At 40.0% G+C, this 18,308-nt stretch overlaps 1 protein-coding gene across 4 annotated transcripts in view; it reads right to left on the bottom strand.

Moving 5' to 3' along the window:
- The window catches only part of LOC137966158 (protein GET4-like), a 63,936-nt gene that overhangs the window by 31,064 nt on the left and 14,564 nt on the right, over positions 1-18,308 (bottom strand). For all 4 annotated transcript variants that reach the window (XM_068812692.1, XM_068812693.1, XM_068812695.1 and 1 more), the window contains exons 2-5: positions 5,155-5,234; positions 4,899-4,977; positions 4,299-4,380; positions 2,420-2,570 (exon numbers count right to left, since the gene is read on the bottom strand). In XM_068812692.1, coding sequence (XP_068668793.1) covers positions 2,420-2,570; positions 4,299-4,380; positions 4,899-4,977; positions 5,155-5,234 — 392 coding nt within the window. The remainder of the gene's footprint in view (positions 1-2,419; positions 2,571-4,298; positions 4,381-4,898; positions 4,978-5,154; positions 5,235-18,308) is intronic.

The raw sequence follows: 18,308 nt of genomic DNA, 5'->3' as shown, positions 1-18,308 counted from the left end.
TCACTACTACAGATTCTTCTTACTTGTGGCATCTGCGCTTGGGACATCCCTCACTAGCTAAGTTGCGTCAGTCTTTTCCTTCTCTGCTGGCCAATATTTCGTTTGATTGTAAATCCTGTCAGCTGGGAAAGCATCGTCGGTCCAGTTTCCCAGTTAGTTCTAGTCAAAGCACCAAGTTGTTTGAATTAGTCCACTCTGATGTATGGGGTCCATGTCGGGTTCCTAGCCCATTTGATTTTAAGTATTTTGTGTCGTTTATTGATGATTTTAGTAGAGTCACTTGGGTGTATCTCCTACGGGAGAAGTCCGAAGTATTTGATGTATTCCTCAATTTTTTCAATTAAATAAAAAATCAATTTGGTGCATGTGTTCATGTACTTCGTACTAACAATGGTTTGGAATATCTTAACCATAAATTTTCAGTATTTTGTGAGTCTCATGGGATTACCCATCAAACATCTTGCCCTTATACACCACAACAAAATGGGGTAGCTGAATGTAAAAATAGACATCTCCTTGAGGTTACAAGGACACTATTATTGCATATGAATGTTCCTAAATCTTTTTGGGGAGATGCAGTTTTAACTTCTTGCTACTTGGTTAATCGTATGCCCTCAACTGTTTTGAGTGGTCAAGTTCCACTTCAGGTTTTAAAACCCAATTGTAAATTGTTTGGTGTGGTTCCTCGTATTTTTGGATGTACCTGTTTTGTTCATATGCTTGGAACTTCGGTCGATAAGTTGTCACCTCGGTCTATCAAATGTGTTTTTTTGGGATATTCTCGTAAACAAAAAGGGTACAAATGTTATGATCCTGTTCGACGAAAAACATGTGTCAGCCGATGTGACCTTTTTTTAACATACTCCATATTTTTCATCATCTACTGAGCTTCTTGTATCACCTGAATCTCCTTCGGATTGTCCTGTTCCTATTGCAGTTTTGGATATACCAGCATCATCGAGTTCTTCATTACCTCTTCGTGTTTACAGTCGTCGCTCTTGTACTCCTGCAGTGCCTCCAACAGTTACCTCTACAGAGCTCTCTCCTCATGATCCACCAGCTTCCTCATTGCTTGCAGAACCTGTTGTCTCTTATTTGGACCTGCCTATTAGTCTACGAAAAGGTAAACGATCTTGTACTTCTCATCCGATATCCAAATATGTGTCACTTGATTTTTTGTCCCCATCCTTCAAGTCCTTTGCTATGTCATTGTCTACTTCCCATATACCTCGTTCGGTGCAGGAAGCCTTGTGCTCTCCAGAATAGAAACAAGCTATGGCCTCTTTTATGGAGGTTGTAAGAGGTAAGGATCTGTTCCCTGATGGCTGTCCACACGAAGAATTTGATTTTACTAGGCACTTAAAGCTTCCATACCAGGTTAGCCTTGTGCTCATGCGTGCTGTAATTTTGTTTTCTGATATGAGAGTAGGCCGATGCAATTGTGAATCGGCCATTAATGTTGGGCTTCCATGTCAGTTTATCAACTGCATGCTCACGAAGAGTAATACTGCTGAGTCTGAAGAGGAGAGAGTAAAAAGCCGAAGTTTCTTCATCATTTAATCCTCGGCGAAACGTGAGACTCCATGAGCGATCTCTCCAGGAATTGGCTACTGAGCAAGTCTCTATGTGCTTAATTGATTCTACATTCTTGAGTTTTTAACAAAAATCAATAGTATGACCCTTCCATACGCAATATGTGCCCGACAATTTGCAGCGTTGTGACCATCTTTGTTACATTTCGTACAAGCACCTTTCTTGCTTGAATTCCTGATTGCAAAAGTTGCTGCCTCAGGTTGAACTATGCTCCTTTTATCAAATACATCTTTCTGTCGTTCATGCTTGAGCACGAGGGAATAAACCTTGCGAATCTTAGGCAAAGGGTCCATTGTCAATATTTGTCCACATACTGTAATAAAAGCTTCAATTAATATCATGAGAAACTTGACGATTTTCTATGTTTCTCTATAAGATAGTTCCTCGTTCATAGTTCTACAACTACAATTTCGATGTGCTTAGGCTTCGTACACGCAGGTCCAGATTTCGAGCGAGACTATGTTGGCACAAGAATGATTGAATAATGTTAATGTGGCTATGTTGGCAAGTAATGCTAATAATCCCACTACAGTACGAGAAAGAATGATGCCAATCTTCTCCAAATCAACTAAAATAGAATTTTTTTAAAATAATAATTCAGACAACAGTTTCAACATGCATCCTAGATGCTCATATGTCTTAGCATATGAATAAACAACTTTAATGCTTTAGACAAGTAAGAAGAATGTTAAGAAAAACTTTGACCAATAGAACAATCTTATGCATTAAACTTGCATGCAGTAACAAAAAAATAATATTGGGGCTTTCAATTGATCAGACGTCGCAATCAACTCACCTCAAATAAGTCAAGGCATAAGCATCTTACCTTAGTGCAGCCTTCAAGAATGATGAACAGCCTTCAACACGAATCTTTGCTGCTCCCAAGGCTTCTGAAAGTTTTTGCATGTCCTCATCAACACCAACCTGTTGGGGTAGCGAAACCTGTGGAAACTCTTTGTAGATTTTCTTGATTCGATCTATAGATGTAAACGATTGTGTCAAAATCTGAAAAATTGTTAAATTACAGGAAAGGGAGGAAAACATCCAAATATGCCAAAAGCTGGACACATTTGCCAAGCAAATGACTTTCTAACAAAAGAACTGATCTAAAAATAACATTTTCGTGAACAAAAATCTAAAATATAATCACCACATTTTCAAACAAAAATAAGGCCAAGCAAGGTGGTGATCAAAAGAATTAGATTGTCATTTGATAATGGACAACTAACACAGTTAGTTGTTATGCAGTACATATTAGTTATTTTTTAAACTATTGTGGGCTTGTTTTTTTTTTTTTTTTTTGAAAAGGCAAAAAGAGAATTTCAATGAGGCAGGAGAGGATCAAAAAGCTGAAGCCCTCCCAAGGGATGAGACAACAAAACATAAAAGAATAAATTAATACACAGAGCAATAAAATAATATAAAGCAAACAAGACGAACAACTACTCAACCCTTGACTACCATTTCTCCAAGCAAAACACCTTCCTTAGTGAGACCATCGGCCAGAGAATTACGTGATCTAGTAGTATGGCTCCATAAATAGACAGCTGTAGTAATAAGTCAAAATTTTCTTTCCTTTGAGAAGGCAACCTCATACACGATGGAATCACCTTCACCAAAGGAGAGATTGGAACACTCCATGGCAATCTTATGCCATCAAGGAGAGCGCAAGTGTCAGCAAAGAGAGAGTCACCAACACCTGAAGGCCCAGTGTATGAGAGAATAACTTTTCCATCCAATTTCCAAAATACCCCACTAAAACAAGCAGAACCCAAGTTTCCGTGAACCCTAACATCAAAGTTTTAACTTGAAAACCCCAATAGGATGAGGGATCAAAGCAGCAACAGGTAAGTGTAAAAGACCCAAACATGACAATAAAGAACCAATTTTCTCCAATGTAGCTTGATTGAAATTGAGAGAAACCTAAGCACATGAAAGGCCAAGAGAGAGTAATGCAAATAACCCGATCCAACAACTGGCCAGCAGAGTCTGATTTGCCATGAAAACTTGATTGTTTCACCAGGTCCAATACACCAAGGAAGAATAGCCAACAAAGTGTTCCACAGAGTCTCACTGTAGTGAGGACAAGACCAGTTCATCTTCTGGTAGTGGCAATACATTTTATATTAAACAGAAGTAAACTTGATTACAAGGGGAGAAAAATCTTTCAACCTACAAAATAAATAACCTACGAAGAGGTATACCTTCTTTTGAACAAGTTTTTTTTGTTTTTTGAAAAAGCAAAATCTATTGCGCCAAAGGTGAACAAGAAGACAATAATAGGAGGGGAGAAACCTCTTACAATGAGAGTCTGAAGGTTCACCCCTCTTTAGCCAACAAATGAGCAGCTCGATGGGAAACAAAGTTGCAAGGTCTTAAACATAGTCTGTTGTGTTTACCTCCAAGACCAAACATTTGATTGGATATTGGATTGGGCCATTCACTCAATGGTCACATGGAAGGGTTCTAGAGTGAGGTCTTGGGTACAACTCTCACAAGGTGTATGGAGTGTAGTGGGCACAATCAGTATCCACACAAAAAAAAAAAAAAAAAAACTGAGTCCAAGCAGTTTATGATGTCTAGCATGTACAGGATAAGTAGTAAACTGAGCATTGGAAAAAGGGATGAACCTCCAAAGGTTTCAAACAAATATCAGTTAATATCATTTTGCCTATAAGTAGGTTATAATAAATGAAAAGACGTACCAAGCATGTCCTCATTGCACCCAAATTTCCCTTTTACTAGTGTGTCCACAAACAGAACAGCAAGTTCAGCACCACACGTAACCTGCATGTAGTTCAGCACCCATAGATAAAGCAACTGCATGTTGAAACTGTTACAAAAATCAAACAGGAAAAACGAATAACAAAATACTGTAATGGGAGTGGAATGTCTCCAACTGCACTATTGCGATGTAATAATCTAAGTTATATTATAGGAATGTTCAATGTATTTTTCCATTAGAAAAATCCAGAAAACATAATATCCGGAATTTGTGTACATGTGAGACTAAAAAACAAAGAGAGAGAGAGCTCTGGAACTGTCTTTTATCCGTTCAGTTGGAACTGGAAATCTAGACATTTGAGAAACAACTCTTAATTATTTTTTCAAATGCTACTGGAATTTATGCTGCTAACATTGGAGTCCTTGTTTGCTTAATTTAGAAGTTTAAGATTTTTGCTTCCAAACACACTAATCCCAGGTACATTTATGAAGTAAAAAGTAAAATATTGACTAGTATCCATCTTTTTCAGTTCCTGATCTCAGTTACCTAAAACTTAGAAAAGAAACTAGATGAAAATAACCTGCCCTTGCTTCAGCTGGAGAGAAGCACCTGATTGGAAGATGTCCAAGGCTTCAGCAAATCTCTGAGCTGATACAAATCTGTCAGACACAACAAGTGTTTTTTTATTGGCACAGTGCCTCAAGTTCATATGATCTTGAGTTCCAATTACAGGAACATTGTCTCAAAGAGAAATATTTTTTAAATGGATATTTTAAATATCATGCTACACTGCACTTGGCTATAAAAGAAATGCAATAAGAAAGAAGGAAAAAAACCTTGCAGCTGTGGACTTGTACATCTGTTGGGCTTCATAAGAATTGCCATCTTTAACAACTTTCTCAAGTTTCTCTATGGTCTGCATTTTGATAAGGGTTAAAAAAACAGCAGTAAAGAGACAATCAAAGAAATATTAATTTTACATCACGAACTAAAAACCATTAATAGAGGTCACAAAAACAAGACCCTAACGAAGCACCTTAATGGGGGACGTGTGTGATTTAATGATTCTAACGGTGAAATTAGGGAAAAAAAAGAGGAGAAACAGAGAAAGAGAAGAAGAATAAAAAAAAGACGAAAGAGAAGATTAGAGAGGAAGAAGAGAGAGATCGGGAAGGGAAGAACAGTAGAAGAAAAAATTTCATTCATCATTAATCTCCCCTATTAATCAGATTACAATCAATTAATAAAAGAAAAACTGGAATTCAAAATTCAAAAATGGATAAATGACTAACTGATAAAACTCGTAAAATCTGGAAAATAAAAACAAAGTAAAATAAAATAAATGAATTACAAAAATATGGAATCACCCAACCACAATGTGGTGGGTCCTGGTGGGGCCCGATGCCTTCGAGTGTAAACTCGGGTGACTGGTGGCACACTAGTGTCCCCACCAACTCTCCCGGTGTAGGCGAATCTCGACCCCGTCGAGTGTAGCTCCTGGAGGCTCTGATAATACTCAAACAAATCCAAATCCAACTGTTGTAGTGTTTCGCGAGAAATCCAAGTGTTGTCTGAATCTGAACGGCCCGCCCAACGTGCCAAGAAACGTTGAACTGTATCATTGCTGGTAAATACCACTTGTTCATCTAAAATAGCATCAATATGATCTTTTTGTGCTGGTGGTAGGGGAAGGGGGGAAGGGGGGAAGGGGGGAAGGTGGGAAGGAGTCAAAGGGGCAGCGATGATGAGAATAGGTGTTGTATCAAACGAAGTGGTAGAGTCAGAAGGGGTCGGACAAAATGGATCATCAAGAAAGGATGAAGAACCCCTATAAGCTATCAAATCCTCAATGTTAAAAGTGGAGTTAATGCCAGATTCAAGTGGTAAATCAACAACATAAGCACTACGGGCTTGTTGCTTTTAGCACCTTAAATGGTCTTACACTACAGGTTTGCTGCTTTCAAGTGTGCCCCAAAGGTAGCCTCTCGGGTCGAATCCGAACCATGACATAGTCACCTTCATTAAATTCTTTAGCATTTTTGCGTATATCAGCATACATTTTGTACTGGGCATTACTTGCATGAATATGTTTATTAACTTCAGCATGCAATTCTTGGACTCGACATGCAAATGAAATGGCGGATTCAGAAACCCTAGCATGGGGAGACATTGGTATGAGATCTAAAAGTTTTCAAGGATGATACCCATGGAGAACTTGAAACGGACTCATACCTATTGACCTATTCACTGAGTCGTTATATGCAAATTGTGCAGATGGAAGAATTAAGTCTCATGTTCGATGATGATCACCAACAAGGCATCGAAGTAGGTTCCCTAAACTACAGTTAACGACTTCAATCTGACCATCAATTTGTAGATGGTAAGCAGTAGAAAATTTTAATTGTGTACCTACAAAGTGCCACAGTTTTCCAAAAATAGCTCATGAAGCGAAGATCCCTATCAGAGACTATGATCTGAAGAAGACCGTATAGCTTGACGATCTCATCAAAGAATAATCGAGCGACTCTAGATGCATTGGACATTTAAGCACCAAGGATAAAATGAGCCATCTTAGAAAAACAATTTACCACAACAAAGATGGAGTCATTTTTCCAAAAGGTACGTGGTAGACCTAAGACAAAATCAATGTTGAGGTCTTGCCAAGGGCATGTATGGACTAGTAAGGGCGTATATAACCCAGTGTTTTGTTTCTTATGTTTACCCAATTAACATGTCTTACACTATCCAACCAGTTTTGCGACATCCCTTTTTAAGTCTGACTAGTAAAATCGACTTTCCACGGATTTGTACACAGATTTAAAAACTTTTGATCATTATTGAAATTGAGAGTTATTCTTCTTGTGTTCTTGAGGAACTTTTCGAACTTATCAGGGTTTATTCTTTGTGGCGTTCAATCCGACTTATCAAACGGATTTCCATCCCCGTTTGTGGCGTCTTCACTATACCAAGGTTCTTGCTTTGCTAAGCAACAGGTGGCAGTTTTCATCCAAACTTGAAAGGTCTTGGGGACGATTACCAGATTTGGTATCGGGTTTCGTCACATGTTGACATGGTTCGTATCAGTTGTTTGTCCTCAAATCCTCGGCATGGTCGATCTTTCTCGATTGTTGCACCCTCACTTGATCCTCATATACTTGTTTAGGTGTTATCGGAAATAGAGTGATTGTTTGCTGATTGAGCTCAAATGAGTACTTGTTGGTGAAGTCGTCATGTTGCACACATCTGTCAAATTGCCTCGATCTTCCTAAGAGGAGATCTCCGGCTTGCATTGGTACCACATCACACAATACCTCATCCATATATTTATCAATTTGTAACTACAACAACCTATGTCGTAACCCTTACTTCACCACTATCATTCAACCATTGCAGCATGTATGGACGAGGGTGCTTAAGAGTTGTGAACCCTAGCTTTTCAATCATAGAAGTACTAGCAACATTAGTGCAACAACCGCTATCGATAATAGCACTACATACCTCTTCTTTCACGTGGCAGTGAGTGTGAAAGATATTCTTTTGCAGTACTTCTACTTCCTCTTCTTTAGCTGTCAAGCTTAAGGCACCTTGTGCGACTAGTCCAAACATCTCACCATTATCTGCTCGTAACTCCTCAACTCTGATGGGGGTGTCCTCCAATGGTAGCATGTTATCTAGATCAGCTTCATCTTCCGAACCAATTTCACCATTTTCCTGGATCATCATAACTTGCTTGTTTGGACATTGACTAGCTATGTGTCCTCTCCCCTGACATTTGCAACATGCAATCTTACTATAATGAGTCGAAATAGGGAATAATTTTGTTATGGACTCAATAGCACACCGAGTCACTCAGAGGAGGAGACAATGACTCACCAAGTCACCTAATTTTACTTTTATTACTTATGTTGCTTTTAATTTCGAATTTGATTGATTATGTAATAAGACTTGAAGGTAGGGGTATAGTTGGGATTTATAAACCTAACCCTAACCTATCTTAGCGTGAATGACCCTATTTAAAGGGTAAGGAATGAGAAATAAGGTAAGTTCGGATTTAGAGTAAAATAGAGTAATTAGGTTCTTGCTAGGTTCCCTATCCTAGGGTTCTTGGCTTGAACTATCCTTGGTTGTTTCCTGCATCCATTGGGGAGTCTTTGAGGAGATCTTGGAAGGAAAAGGAGGAGTAATCAGCCTTCTCTTCCATGCTGCAATAGCCATCCATCTCTTCCACAAACCAGCAGTGAGGGAAGGAGGATTTGCGTGAGACTTAGTATCAAGAAAGGGATTTTCGAGCTCCTGAATTGAAGGAGGTCTTCAAGAGGTATTTTTATCTATCTTTTTCGAGTTTAGAAGAGCTAGAGATTGCCCTCTTTACATTCAGCATTGGTAGTTGCATGAATTCAGAAACCCTACTCATTGACGTGAGGTATAAAGTGGGGTTTCATAATTGGATCCTTAAAACAGTCTCTTGATTGCATTAGTGCATCTATAATTGAGAAAAGGAAACTCCTTTTCAATTATAACGTGTGAGGGAAGAAAAAGAGAGTTTCTTTTCACAAAAACGTGTTAAGAAACCCTCTAACAGTGCTGGATCCTTATTTGACTCGCCGAGTTACTAGATCCATGGCTAGGGACCATAACAAATTTACCTTGAGAATCCATGGTAGTGGTGACTGTTTTGGGCTCTCGTTTGGCCTTGAAGGTGGATGAAGTTTCTTCTTTCTTTGGGTAGCTTGACCTCAAAGGTGTTGTACTTGAATTTTGTGGTCTTGGCCGTGTACCACCTCTCTTGAGTCGCTTCTCAACTGTGATTGCCATATGTACCAAATCTTCCAAAAATTGTTTATGTATATCTCGATTGTGTTAGCAATCTCTCGGTTTAAACCATTCAAAAATCTGGCCATTGTCATCGCTCGATCCTCCTTCACATTGGCTCTAATCATAGCCATCTCCATCTCTTTATAATAATCATAAATGCTTCGGTTACCTTGATAGAGACCTTGCAGCTTGAGGTATAGATCCCGGTAGTAATGACTTGGCACATATCGTCGTCTCATCACTTTCTTCATCTCATCCCAATTTTCAATAGGACGGTCTCCATTCCGCCTCCTGCTGATGCACAACTGGTCCCACCACACAATAGCATAATCAGTAAATTCAATTGTAGCGAGTTTTACCTTCTTGAATTCGGAGTAGTTGTGACAATCGAAAACCAACTCCATCTTCTTTTCCCACTCGAGGTATGCTTCAGGATCACTTCTTCCTTGAAACGCAAGAATTTTCATCTTGATACTTCCCAAGTTGTGATCTACCCAATTCCTAGCTTCTCGATTCCGATCATATCGTCTATGGCTACCCACTGACATCCTCTCAGACTCCTCCTCAAAATCATCAAATTCACCCATATCCTCAACTTCCCTTCGGTACAACTTGTTCCCCCTTGGGATATTCGGAACAAATGATGATTGCACCCGTTGTGCTCCCTTTTCTGCCCTATCCAACCTCCCATGTATATCTTTTAATTCCTCCCTCATCATCCGTCTCATCTCCCCCACTAATGCTTGCAATGGCAGATTCGAACCACCGAATGATGAAATCTCTTGATCATGCGGCATGATTGAAAATCTGCAAACAAGGTTAGAATAACATGCAAAAAATATTGGGTCCAGCACTCTTTTTTTTATTTTTTTTATTTTTTTTTTCTTTGATCTGAGTTCACCCGGTCCGAGTTGGCCTAGGTTGACTCGGTTCAGTCCGCTCGGTCTAGCGCGGAACTCAGCTCATGAGTTGAAGAGGCGCGACCCAGAGCTGATCAAATTTTTCCTAACTTAGGAAAAAATTTAATCGGGCAACAGCGTCGTCTTCAACCTTCCTCTTGCCGAATCCCGAACAATGCGGCGTCGATAAGTTCGGGAAATCTGTCGCCAGTTGATCTTCCCTCACGGCACCAAATATGGCGGGCGACGTCGTTTTTTTTTCTCTCATGGCACCGAACAGAGCTGTCTTCGCCTTCCTCACCACACCGAACAGTGCGGAAGACAATCTTCGTCTTCCTCACGACACCGAAACCATAGCTGAAGATTAGTGACGGGAACCAGTGATTTCCCGAGGATAAAGGAACGTCAAACTTAGAAGAACCAGCCGAGAGCTCGGTGGTTTAGTGGTTGTCGTCTTCGTCGGGGAGATTTTTTTTGTTGTTATCTTCTTCGGCAACGGCAACGGCAACGAACAAAGTTCTCCTTCTCCGGCGACAGCATCGAGAAGGCTTCTTCAGCGACGGCGCCGAGCTTCTTCGTCACAAAACTCTTCTTTCTCCTTTTTTTTTTTTCTTTTCGCGAGACGGCAGCGTCGTCGTTCTTTTTTTTTTTCTCTTCTTCAGTAACGGCGCAGAAGAAACTCCTTCGACAATGGCACGAACAGAGAAACAATTGTTCGTTTTTTTTTTCTCCTCTTCCTTCTCGGCCAAGGCTAAATCAATCGTTCTCTTCTACTTTTTTTTTTCTCCTTCTCGGCAACGACTAGCTTCAATCGTTCGTTTTTTTTCCTTTTTCCTCCTCGGCAACAGCTAATCAGTCGTTCTTCTTTTTTGTTTTTTTTTCGGAATTTTTTTTCTAATTTGTTTCTCCTTCTCGGCAATAAATCAATAGTACTTTTTTCGGATTTTTTTTTTTTTTTGATAAAATAAACGAAACAAAGGATAGACAAACCTGATAAACCAAAGCTCTGATACCAACTGATACGAACCACGTCAACCTGTGACGAAACCCGATACCAAATCTGGTAATCGTCCCCAAGACCTTTCAAGTTTGGATGGAAACCGCGACCCGTTGCTTACCAAAGCAAGAACCTTGGTATAGTGAAGACGCCACAAACGGGGATGGAAATCCGTTTGATAAGTCGGATTGAACGCCAAAAGGAATAAACCCTGATATGTTCGAAAAGTTCATCAAGAACTCAAGAAGAATAACTCTCAATTTCAATAATGATCAAAAGTTTTTAAATCTGTGTACAAGTCCTCTATTTATAATGGAGGACGTGGTAACTTTCCCTAAATACATTCAATTAACGAAAACTACTTACGGTAACTTGAAGTAAATAGAATCCTAATCTAATGCAAATGAGATCTTCCAAGATATGTTGCCAACTTGTGGATATCCTTGTGGATCCCACAAGATCTTCTAACCACCTGCCCCCTTCTAGGATAGATTGACAACTCGTGGCTATCCTTGTGGGTCCCACGAAATCTCATGGTGGGTCCCACCAGCTTGTGCCTCCATGGTCGGTCCCACATTGTAGTAGAGTAAATCTTGCCTGTGCCTTCATGGTGGGTCCCACTAGCTTGTGCCTCCATGGTGGGTCCCACAATATAACAGAGTAAAACCAACCCTTGTTGGTGGGTCCCACTAGCTTGTGACTCCATGGTGGGTCCCACAATATAACAGTGTAAAACCAACCTTGGTTCGCATCACTCGACCCATCGCCCATGTCTAGAATTAAGTATCTTTTGAGAATTGAGATATGAAAGGGCCTCGTGATCGGAGTACAAGACAAATTCATGCGGAAGGAAATAGTGACTCCGCTAACATAAAGTTTGTACAACCGCATAGAATTCCTTATCATAGGTCGGGTACTTTTGTTTGATGTCATTAAGTTTTTCACTAAAATACGCGACCGGATGTTGCTCTTAACTCAGTACTCCACCTATTCTGATACCTGATGCATCACATTTGACTTTGAAAACTTTAGAATAATCAGGTAATCTCATAATAGGTGCCTTTGTCATACGTTTCTTAATTTTTTGGAAAGCACAAGAGGCAACTTTCTACCACTAAAACTCTCCTTTCTTCATGCAATTTGAGATGGGCGCCATGATGGAACTGAATCCCCTGATAAATCATCAGTAAAATGAGGCGAAAACTACGAACCTCATGAATGATAGAAGGTTCCAGCCACTCAACAATTGCTTTTATTTTTTGGGGATTTGTAGTGATACCAACAGGAGTTACTGCAGAGCCCAAGAAAACTACTTTATGAGTAAGGAAGGAACATTTCTGGAGATTGGCATAAAGCTTTTCCTTCCAGAGTGTGTGGCAAACTAGGCGGAGGTGGTCAAGGTGTTGATCTTTAGTTTGGCTATAAATGAGGATGTCACCAAAATAGACCACCAAGAACTTGCCAAGAAATGGTCAAAGTACCTATGTCATCATGCGCATTAAAGTGCTTGGTGCATTCGACAGTCCAAATGGCATAACCATCCATTCATACAACCCATCTTTTGTCTTAAAGGTTGTCTTCCATTCGTCTCTCAGGCAGACCCGTATCTGGTAGTAATGACTTTTTAAGGTCGGTCTTTGACAATATAGTGTCATCCATCAACATATCTATCATATCATCTAGCCGGGGAATTGGAAATTGATACTTCACAATGATTTTGTTGATGACCCTATCGTCTACACACATTCGCCAAGTGTCATCCTTCTTTGGTGTGAGTAGGGCCGATACAACACGAGGACTTAAACTCTCCCTGATGAATCCCTTTTGGAGGGAGTTCATTCAGTTGCCATTGTAATTCTCCATGTTCAATGGGATTCATTCGATAATGCGGTAGATTTGATAGTGTGGCTCCTAACACCAAATTTATGGTGTGATGGATGTCATGCATAGTTGGTAATATATTTGGAAGCTCTTCGACAAAGACATCCTAGAATTCTCGTAAGATGGACTCAGCTTTAGGCGGGGGTCGCCTGAGGATTTCACAGGTACCTCAAGGGCTACCATTACAAAAACTGCAAACTCATGCAGTATTTTATGTTCCAAATCTTTGGGACTGACGAAATGCAAGGTTTTCTTCTGGGAGCTCGATTGTGTTTTATCCTGCGTAACAGGTTTTGGTGACAGTGGTTTAAGGTGGATGGTCCTTCCGTTAAACAAGAAGGAGCAAATATTTGAGCGCCCAAAAATGGTAACATCTCGGTCATACCCAAGATAATGTGACCCACATCCATGATAATTACATCACACCAAATGTCTTCCTTGTATTCGAGGAATTGAATGGGAACCAAACGCCTACCCTCGACTAAAATGGAGGTGTCATTAACCCACAAAACTCGATAGGGTTTGTGATGTGGAACTTTCTTTAGGCCAAGGTGGGCAAATGTTGGATGAAACGGAATTGACGCAACTGCCGCTATCAATGATGACCTTGCAGCCCTTCTCTCCATACTTGATGTAAGTGTAAAAGATATTAACCTGACGCCAATTGTCAGACTCATTGGGCTGAGTCAACGTACATTGGACAACATTTAGTCTGTTGACGGTAGTGTGAGCAGGCCTGACACAACTCACAATGGTTGTATTTTCCTCACCTGTCTCACCTAGGTGATCAATGTCGACAGGATCAAGCTCGTACTCCATGTTTTCCTGATCTTTTTCCGGGAATTCTGGATCCTCGATAAGAAAGGCTCGAGTGCTACAATTGGATGTAATGTGTCAAATCCTCGAAACTTGTGACATTGAATCCACGAATTGAATTTTGACAATTCTTTTCCTACCCCTGAAAGAGGGGTGTCCAGATTGCAACTCAGTCTCTAAGGAGGAGCTCCTCAAATTGACTTTCTTGAGACTTGAGGACTGGTGGTGGAAGACCTTTTTTTTTTTTAATGAAGATGTATAAGCTATTAAAAAAATGAAGATTACAATACCTTGCAAACCAGGGCCTATCTCCACAACAAGGTGGACTGGTGGTGGAAGACCTAAAAGGTATTGTACGGGTGTTTGACCCTCGTGTAGATGGAAATTTGGAGGTTAACTCGTAATTATGTGCAAGTACGTAAACATCCTCCATGATAGTGACACACCAAAGCATCATCTCTTGTCTAAGATCATCATTTAGGCCCTTTCGGAACCTGCTTAAAGTGATGTCCTCAACTTCCATAATAGAACACCGCATTCGATACTCATCAAATTGAGCAATGTACTCGGCGACTGATTTATTTACCTGACTAAAATTGTGCCATTGATCTAGAAGGGTGCTTCTATAAGAAGGGGGAAGGTATTTCGTCTGAAGCTTGAGATTCATTTCCTCCTAGAGAGTAATAGGAGGTTCGCGTCTTCTCGTGATATCCCTTTCAACGTTTTCCCAAAAAAGTTGAGTGATGCCTATCAATTTTATTTTTGTAAACCTGACTTTTCTTTCTTCAAATAAGTAATACCACTCGAAAATATCGGTCCATCTCACGAACCCACGTGGAAAATATCCATAGATCTAAAAGACCATCAAATGTAAGGGCCTCAACTCTTATGTGGTTCGAAATTTTGTCTACGGGTTCCTCATGGTGTTGGGGGTAGGATGCATGATTCCTAGGAGGGAATATGTAAGGACGAGCATAAGGGAAGTCCTCATCTTTGGTATCATAACCCCTAGGAGACCTAACTTCTACAGGGCTTTTCCCTTTGGCTGGCCAAATTTCTAGGGCAGTGAACCTATTATTAATGATGCCAAGTTGTTCCAAAATATGTTTGAGGGTATCATCTTTGGTGTCTACAACGGAGGATGATGCATTTCTCGACATGATGCGACCACTACATGTACTATTGAGTTCCTGCAAGTAAACCCAAACAAACTCTACGCTTGTTAAAGTGTCTTGCTTATGGTTCGTTTTGTGACTAAGTCATAATTCAAATCAACAAAGAAGCAAAACAAGAATGCATGGACTAATAAGTTGAAGGAAAGAATGAAACTAAAGTAGTGATGTAGATCGCACCGATTGGCCAAGCTTCAAAATTAACAATTAGAATTGAAAGCACATAGGTATAACATGCACACAAAAATAAATGTGGTTCCCTTTTTGGCACAAATTTTGTGGTGCAAATTTCAAGGTCTAATTAACGTTGGTAACTAACTACCAACACAAAAATAGATATTAATGCAATCTAAGACAAACTGTGTAATACCAGAGAGTAGAACAACATAACCTGGTAGGCTGGTTGGGAAGGACCGAAGCGACGTAAGCAATGTAGACAGCGAACTGGGGTTGGAACTGGAACTGGAGCTAATGATGACTCTTTTTTTTTTCACATGCGGGTCACTTAAGTCACACGTGCGATAATCGCACATGTGCATCAGACTCCTCTTTAGGGCTTTGATTAACCAGACTTTCTGATTAATATAAGCTCAGCAGAGCAAAGACCCTACGAGAGGGAGGGAGAAGAGGAAAACACAGTTGGTGACTCCGGAGGCCCGATTCCGACAATGGCGACAGACAATGGCGATTGACGATGGCTCCGACGAACTTCTTCTGTAGCAATGGTGATATTGTCGGCCGGCAATGGCGATGTTGTCAGTCAATGACAGCAGACAAGTGATATGGGCCGACACTAGTTACATAACAAAGATTGTAGCACCGGGATGATTATGGGACTTTCGGGGGTGATGCAAGGACCTGGAGGGCATTGACGACTAATAGTCAGCAACAAAAGCTGGTACAATAGCTGGCATGGGCTGAACAATGGTTTTGAGAAGCAATTCAAAGAGGGAATCGAGTTGGTCATGCCGAAGCTGAAGAGAACACAGCGAAAGTATTTTTCTTCTCTGAAACCAAACTAATGGGGAACGTGCATGATTTAATGATTGTGATGGTGAAATTGGGGAAGAAAAGAGGAGAAATAGAGAAAGAGAAAAGAAGAAGAAAGAAAAGATTAGACAGGAAGAAGAGAGAGATCTGGAAGGGAAGAGCAGTAGAAGGAAAAGTTTAATCCATAATTAATCTCCACCAATAATCCGATTACAGCCAATTAATAAAGGAAAAACTGAAATTCAAAATTCAAAAAGAGATAAATTACTAACTGATAAATCTCATAAAATCAAAAAATAAAAACAAATAAAATAAATTAAATGAATTGAAAAAATATAGAATCACCCAACGACAATGTGGTGGGTCCTGGGGCCCGATGCCTCCGAGTGTAAACTCGGGTGGCTGGTGGCACACTGGTGTCCCCACCACACCTCTTAAGCCTGAATAGATAAATATTCGTCATTGTTGAATCTTATCCAGATTTCTTTTTTTCTTTGTTTGAGAATGGTGAGAGATGCATTCAGAGAAAGAATGTAGAAAATACAAAGAGGGAAAAGCCACTCTCACCACAACAATAAAGTGATTAACAATAGGCCAAAATTAAAAAAAAATCAATAGAAAAAGAGACAACAATGAGAAGATCAGGAAGGTCCACTCCATGTCTTGATAAAGAATAAGCCAATAAATTAGCATTGCACTGCGTATGGACCCACTTAATGTCAAAATGTCAACTACATTCCACAATCCCATCAAAAACATGAAGAAATCTTCGAGGACATGTCCCATAGTGAAACAAAGAAACACTATAGGAGATGTAATGAAATTTTTTAACACAACTAGTGGGAATACATACATATATACAAACAAATATATAGAGGACTGATCCAATACGAAAAGCCATTTGGTGAGAAACAACTATCCGTTTTGCATGTTTCGCACCAAATGGTTTTTCATATTAGATCAACCGTGTGTATATATATTGCAGGGAAGGGATAATTCATCCACGTACTGTGAGTGATTAATGTATAAAACTTTTGAAAAGAGCTCCATACATATCAACTTAAGAATTGGAGTTCGTCCTAAAGTACAAATCCCAAAATCATGAATAACTTGACCCATACCAATAAACATATAGTGAAATAAAACATGAATTTCCAAACCCCCAACCGCACTATCAAGACATTAGATGCCTTTTTCTTCTTTTTATTTTAAATTCCTTTTTACTTCAATAACAATTTCATAAATAATTTCGCTTGTACCGATTCTCTTCTTTTCTTTTTTAAATTTCAAATGCACACACTAAACTCCAAGACCTGGTTGCTTGTACCCATTCAGTAACAGTTATGTTAAAATGGGTCCAAGGCCCTACCCCAAAATGACTAGGCCTTGGACCCAATTTAACATGGTATCAGAGCAGGTACTCATATGTGGGCCTGCACCTAAAAAAACTATCTACTTGTAGAGCACAAAAGAAGGCCTACACCTAAAACTCTCCACTTGTAGAGCCACAAAAGAGGGCCTACACCTAAACTGCCTACTCCTAAATTATCCACTTTAGAGCCACAAAAGATGGTCTACACGTGAGGGGGAGTGTTAAGGAATAATCCCACATGGATTAGTGAGTACAAAGATCTAGAGTTTTTTTTTTTTTTTTAAGAAGATGTATTAATAAAACGAAAGAGAATTACAAAATTTGAGGGAGCACGTCCCTTACAACCAATGACTGTAGGGTAGTTTCGTGCCTAGCAAGCACATCAGCTGCCGAATTAGCGGATCTCGGAATGTGAGACCAAATACAAGGAACAATTGAGGTAATATCTAAAATTTCTTTAAAAGTATCCCAATGCCTCCACGGAGGAGAAGATGCGTTCTCACACCAACCTATCACCACTTTGGAGTCACCTTCAACATGGAGAGGCCCCCTACATTTATCTCTGAAGATACGAAGACCGGAGAGGAGACCATGCCATTCAGCAGACATAGAGTCTGATATACCAAGGGGTCCGGCATAAGTGAAGAGTTGATTACCGAAATGGTTTGAAATAACTCCTCTGAAACCAGAAATACAAGGGTAGCCAAGAGACGAACCGTCAAAATTTAACTTTAGGAAACCAGGATCAGGAGGAGACCATTCTCTCATGACCGGAGGCTTTTTCCCAATGTGCATCAATGCCAAGCTTCTCCAATTTTCACGAATAGAGGAACCCAGATAAGGAGAGAAAGCTTTCTTGGTTAATAGCCAAGTTGATATTTGTCCAACCACTCTGTCCGCAACTCGGTCTAAAGATTCACTTTTTGCATCAAACGTCGTCTATTTCGCTCATTCCAAAGACCCCACGGGATAAAACTAATACATGCAGAGAGCATCATCTTTCCAAGACTCGGCATAGGGGTACCCATGAGAGATTTACTGAACGAAA

Source organism: Aristolochia californica, unplaced genomic scaffold (genome assembly GCF_029961685.1).
Source record: "Aristolochia californica isolate CCGP_79_NKW_82.1479 unplaced genomic scaffold, dmAriCali1.0.hap1 SCAF_5, whole genome shotgun sequence".
Taxonomy (NCBI): domain Eukaryota; kingdom Viridiplantae; phylum Streptophyta; class Magnoliopsida; order Piperales; family Aristolochiaceae; genus Aristolochia; species Aristolochia californica.
Note: the sequence above shows the minus strand (reverse complement) of the source record. Positions and strands in the feature narration are given on the sequence as shown.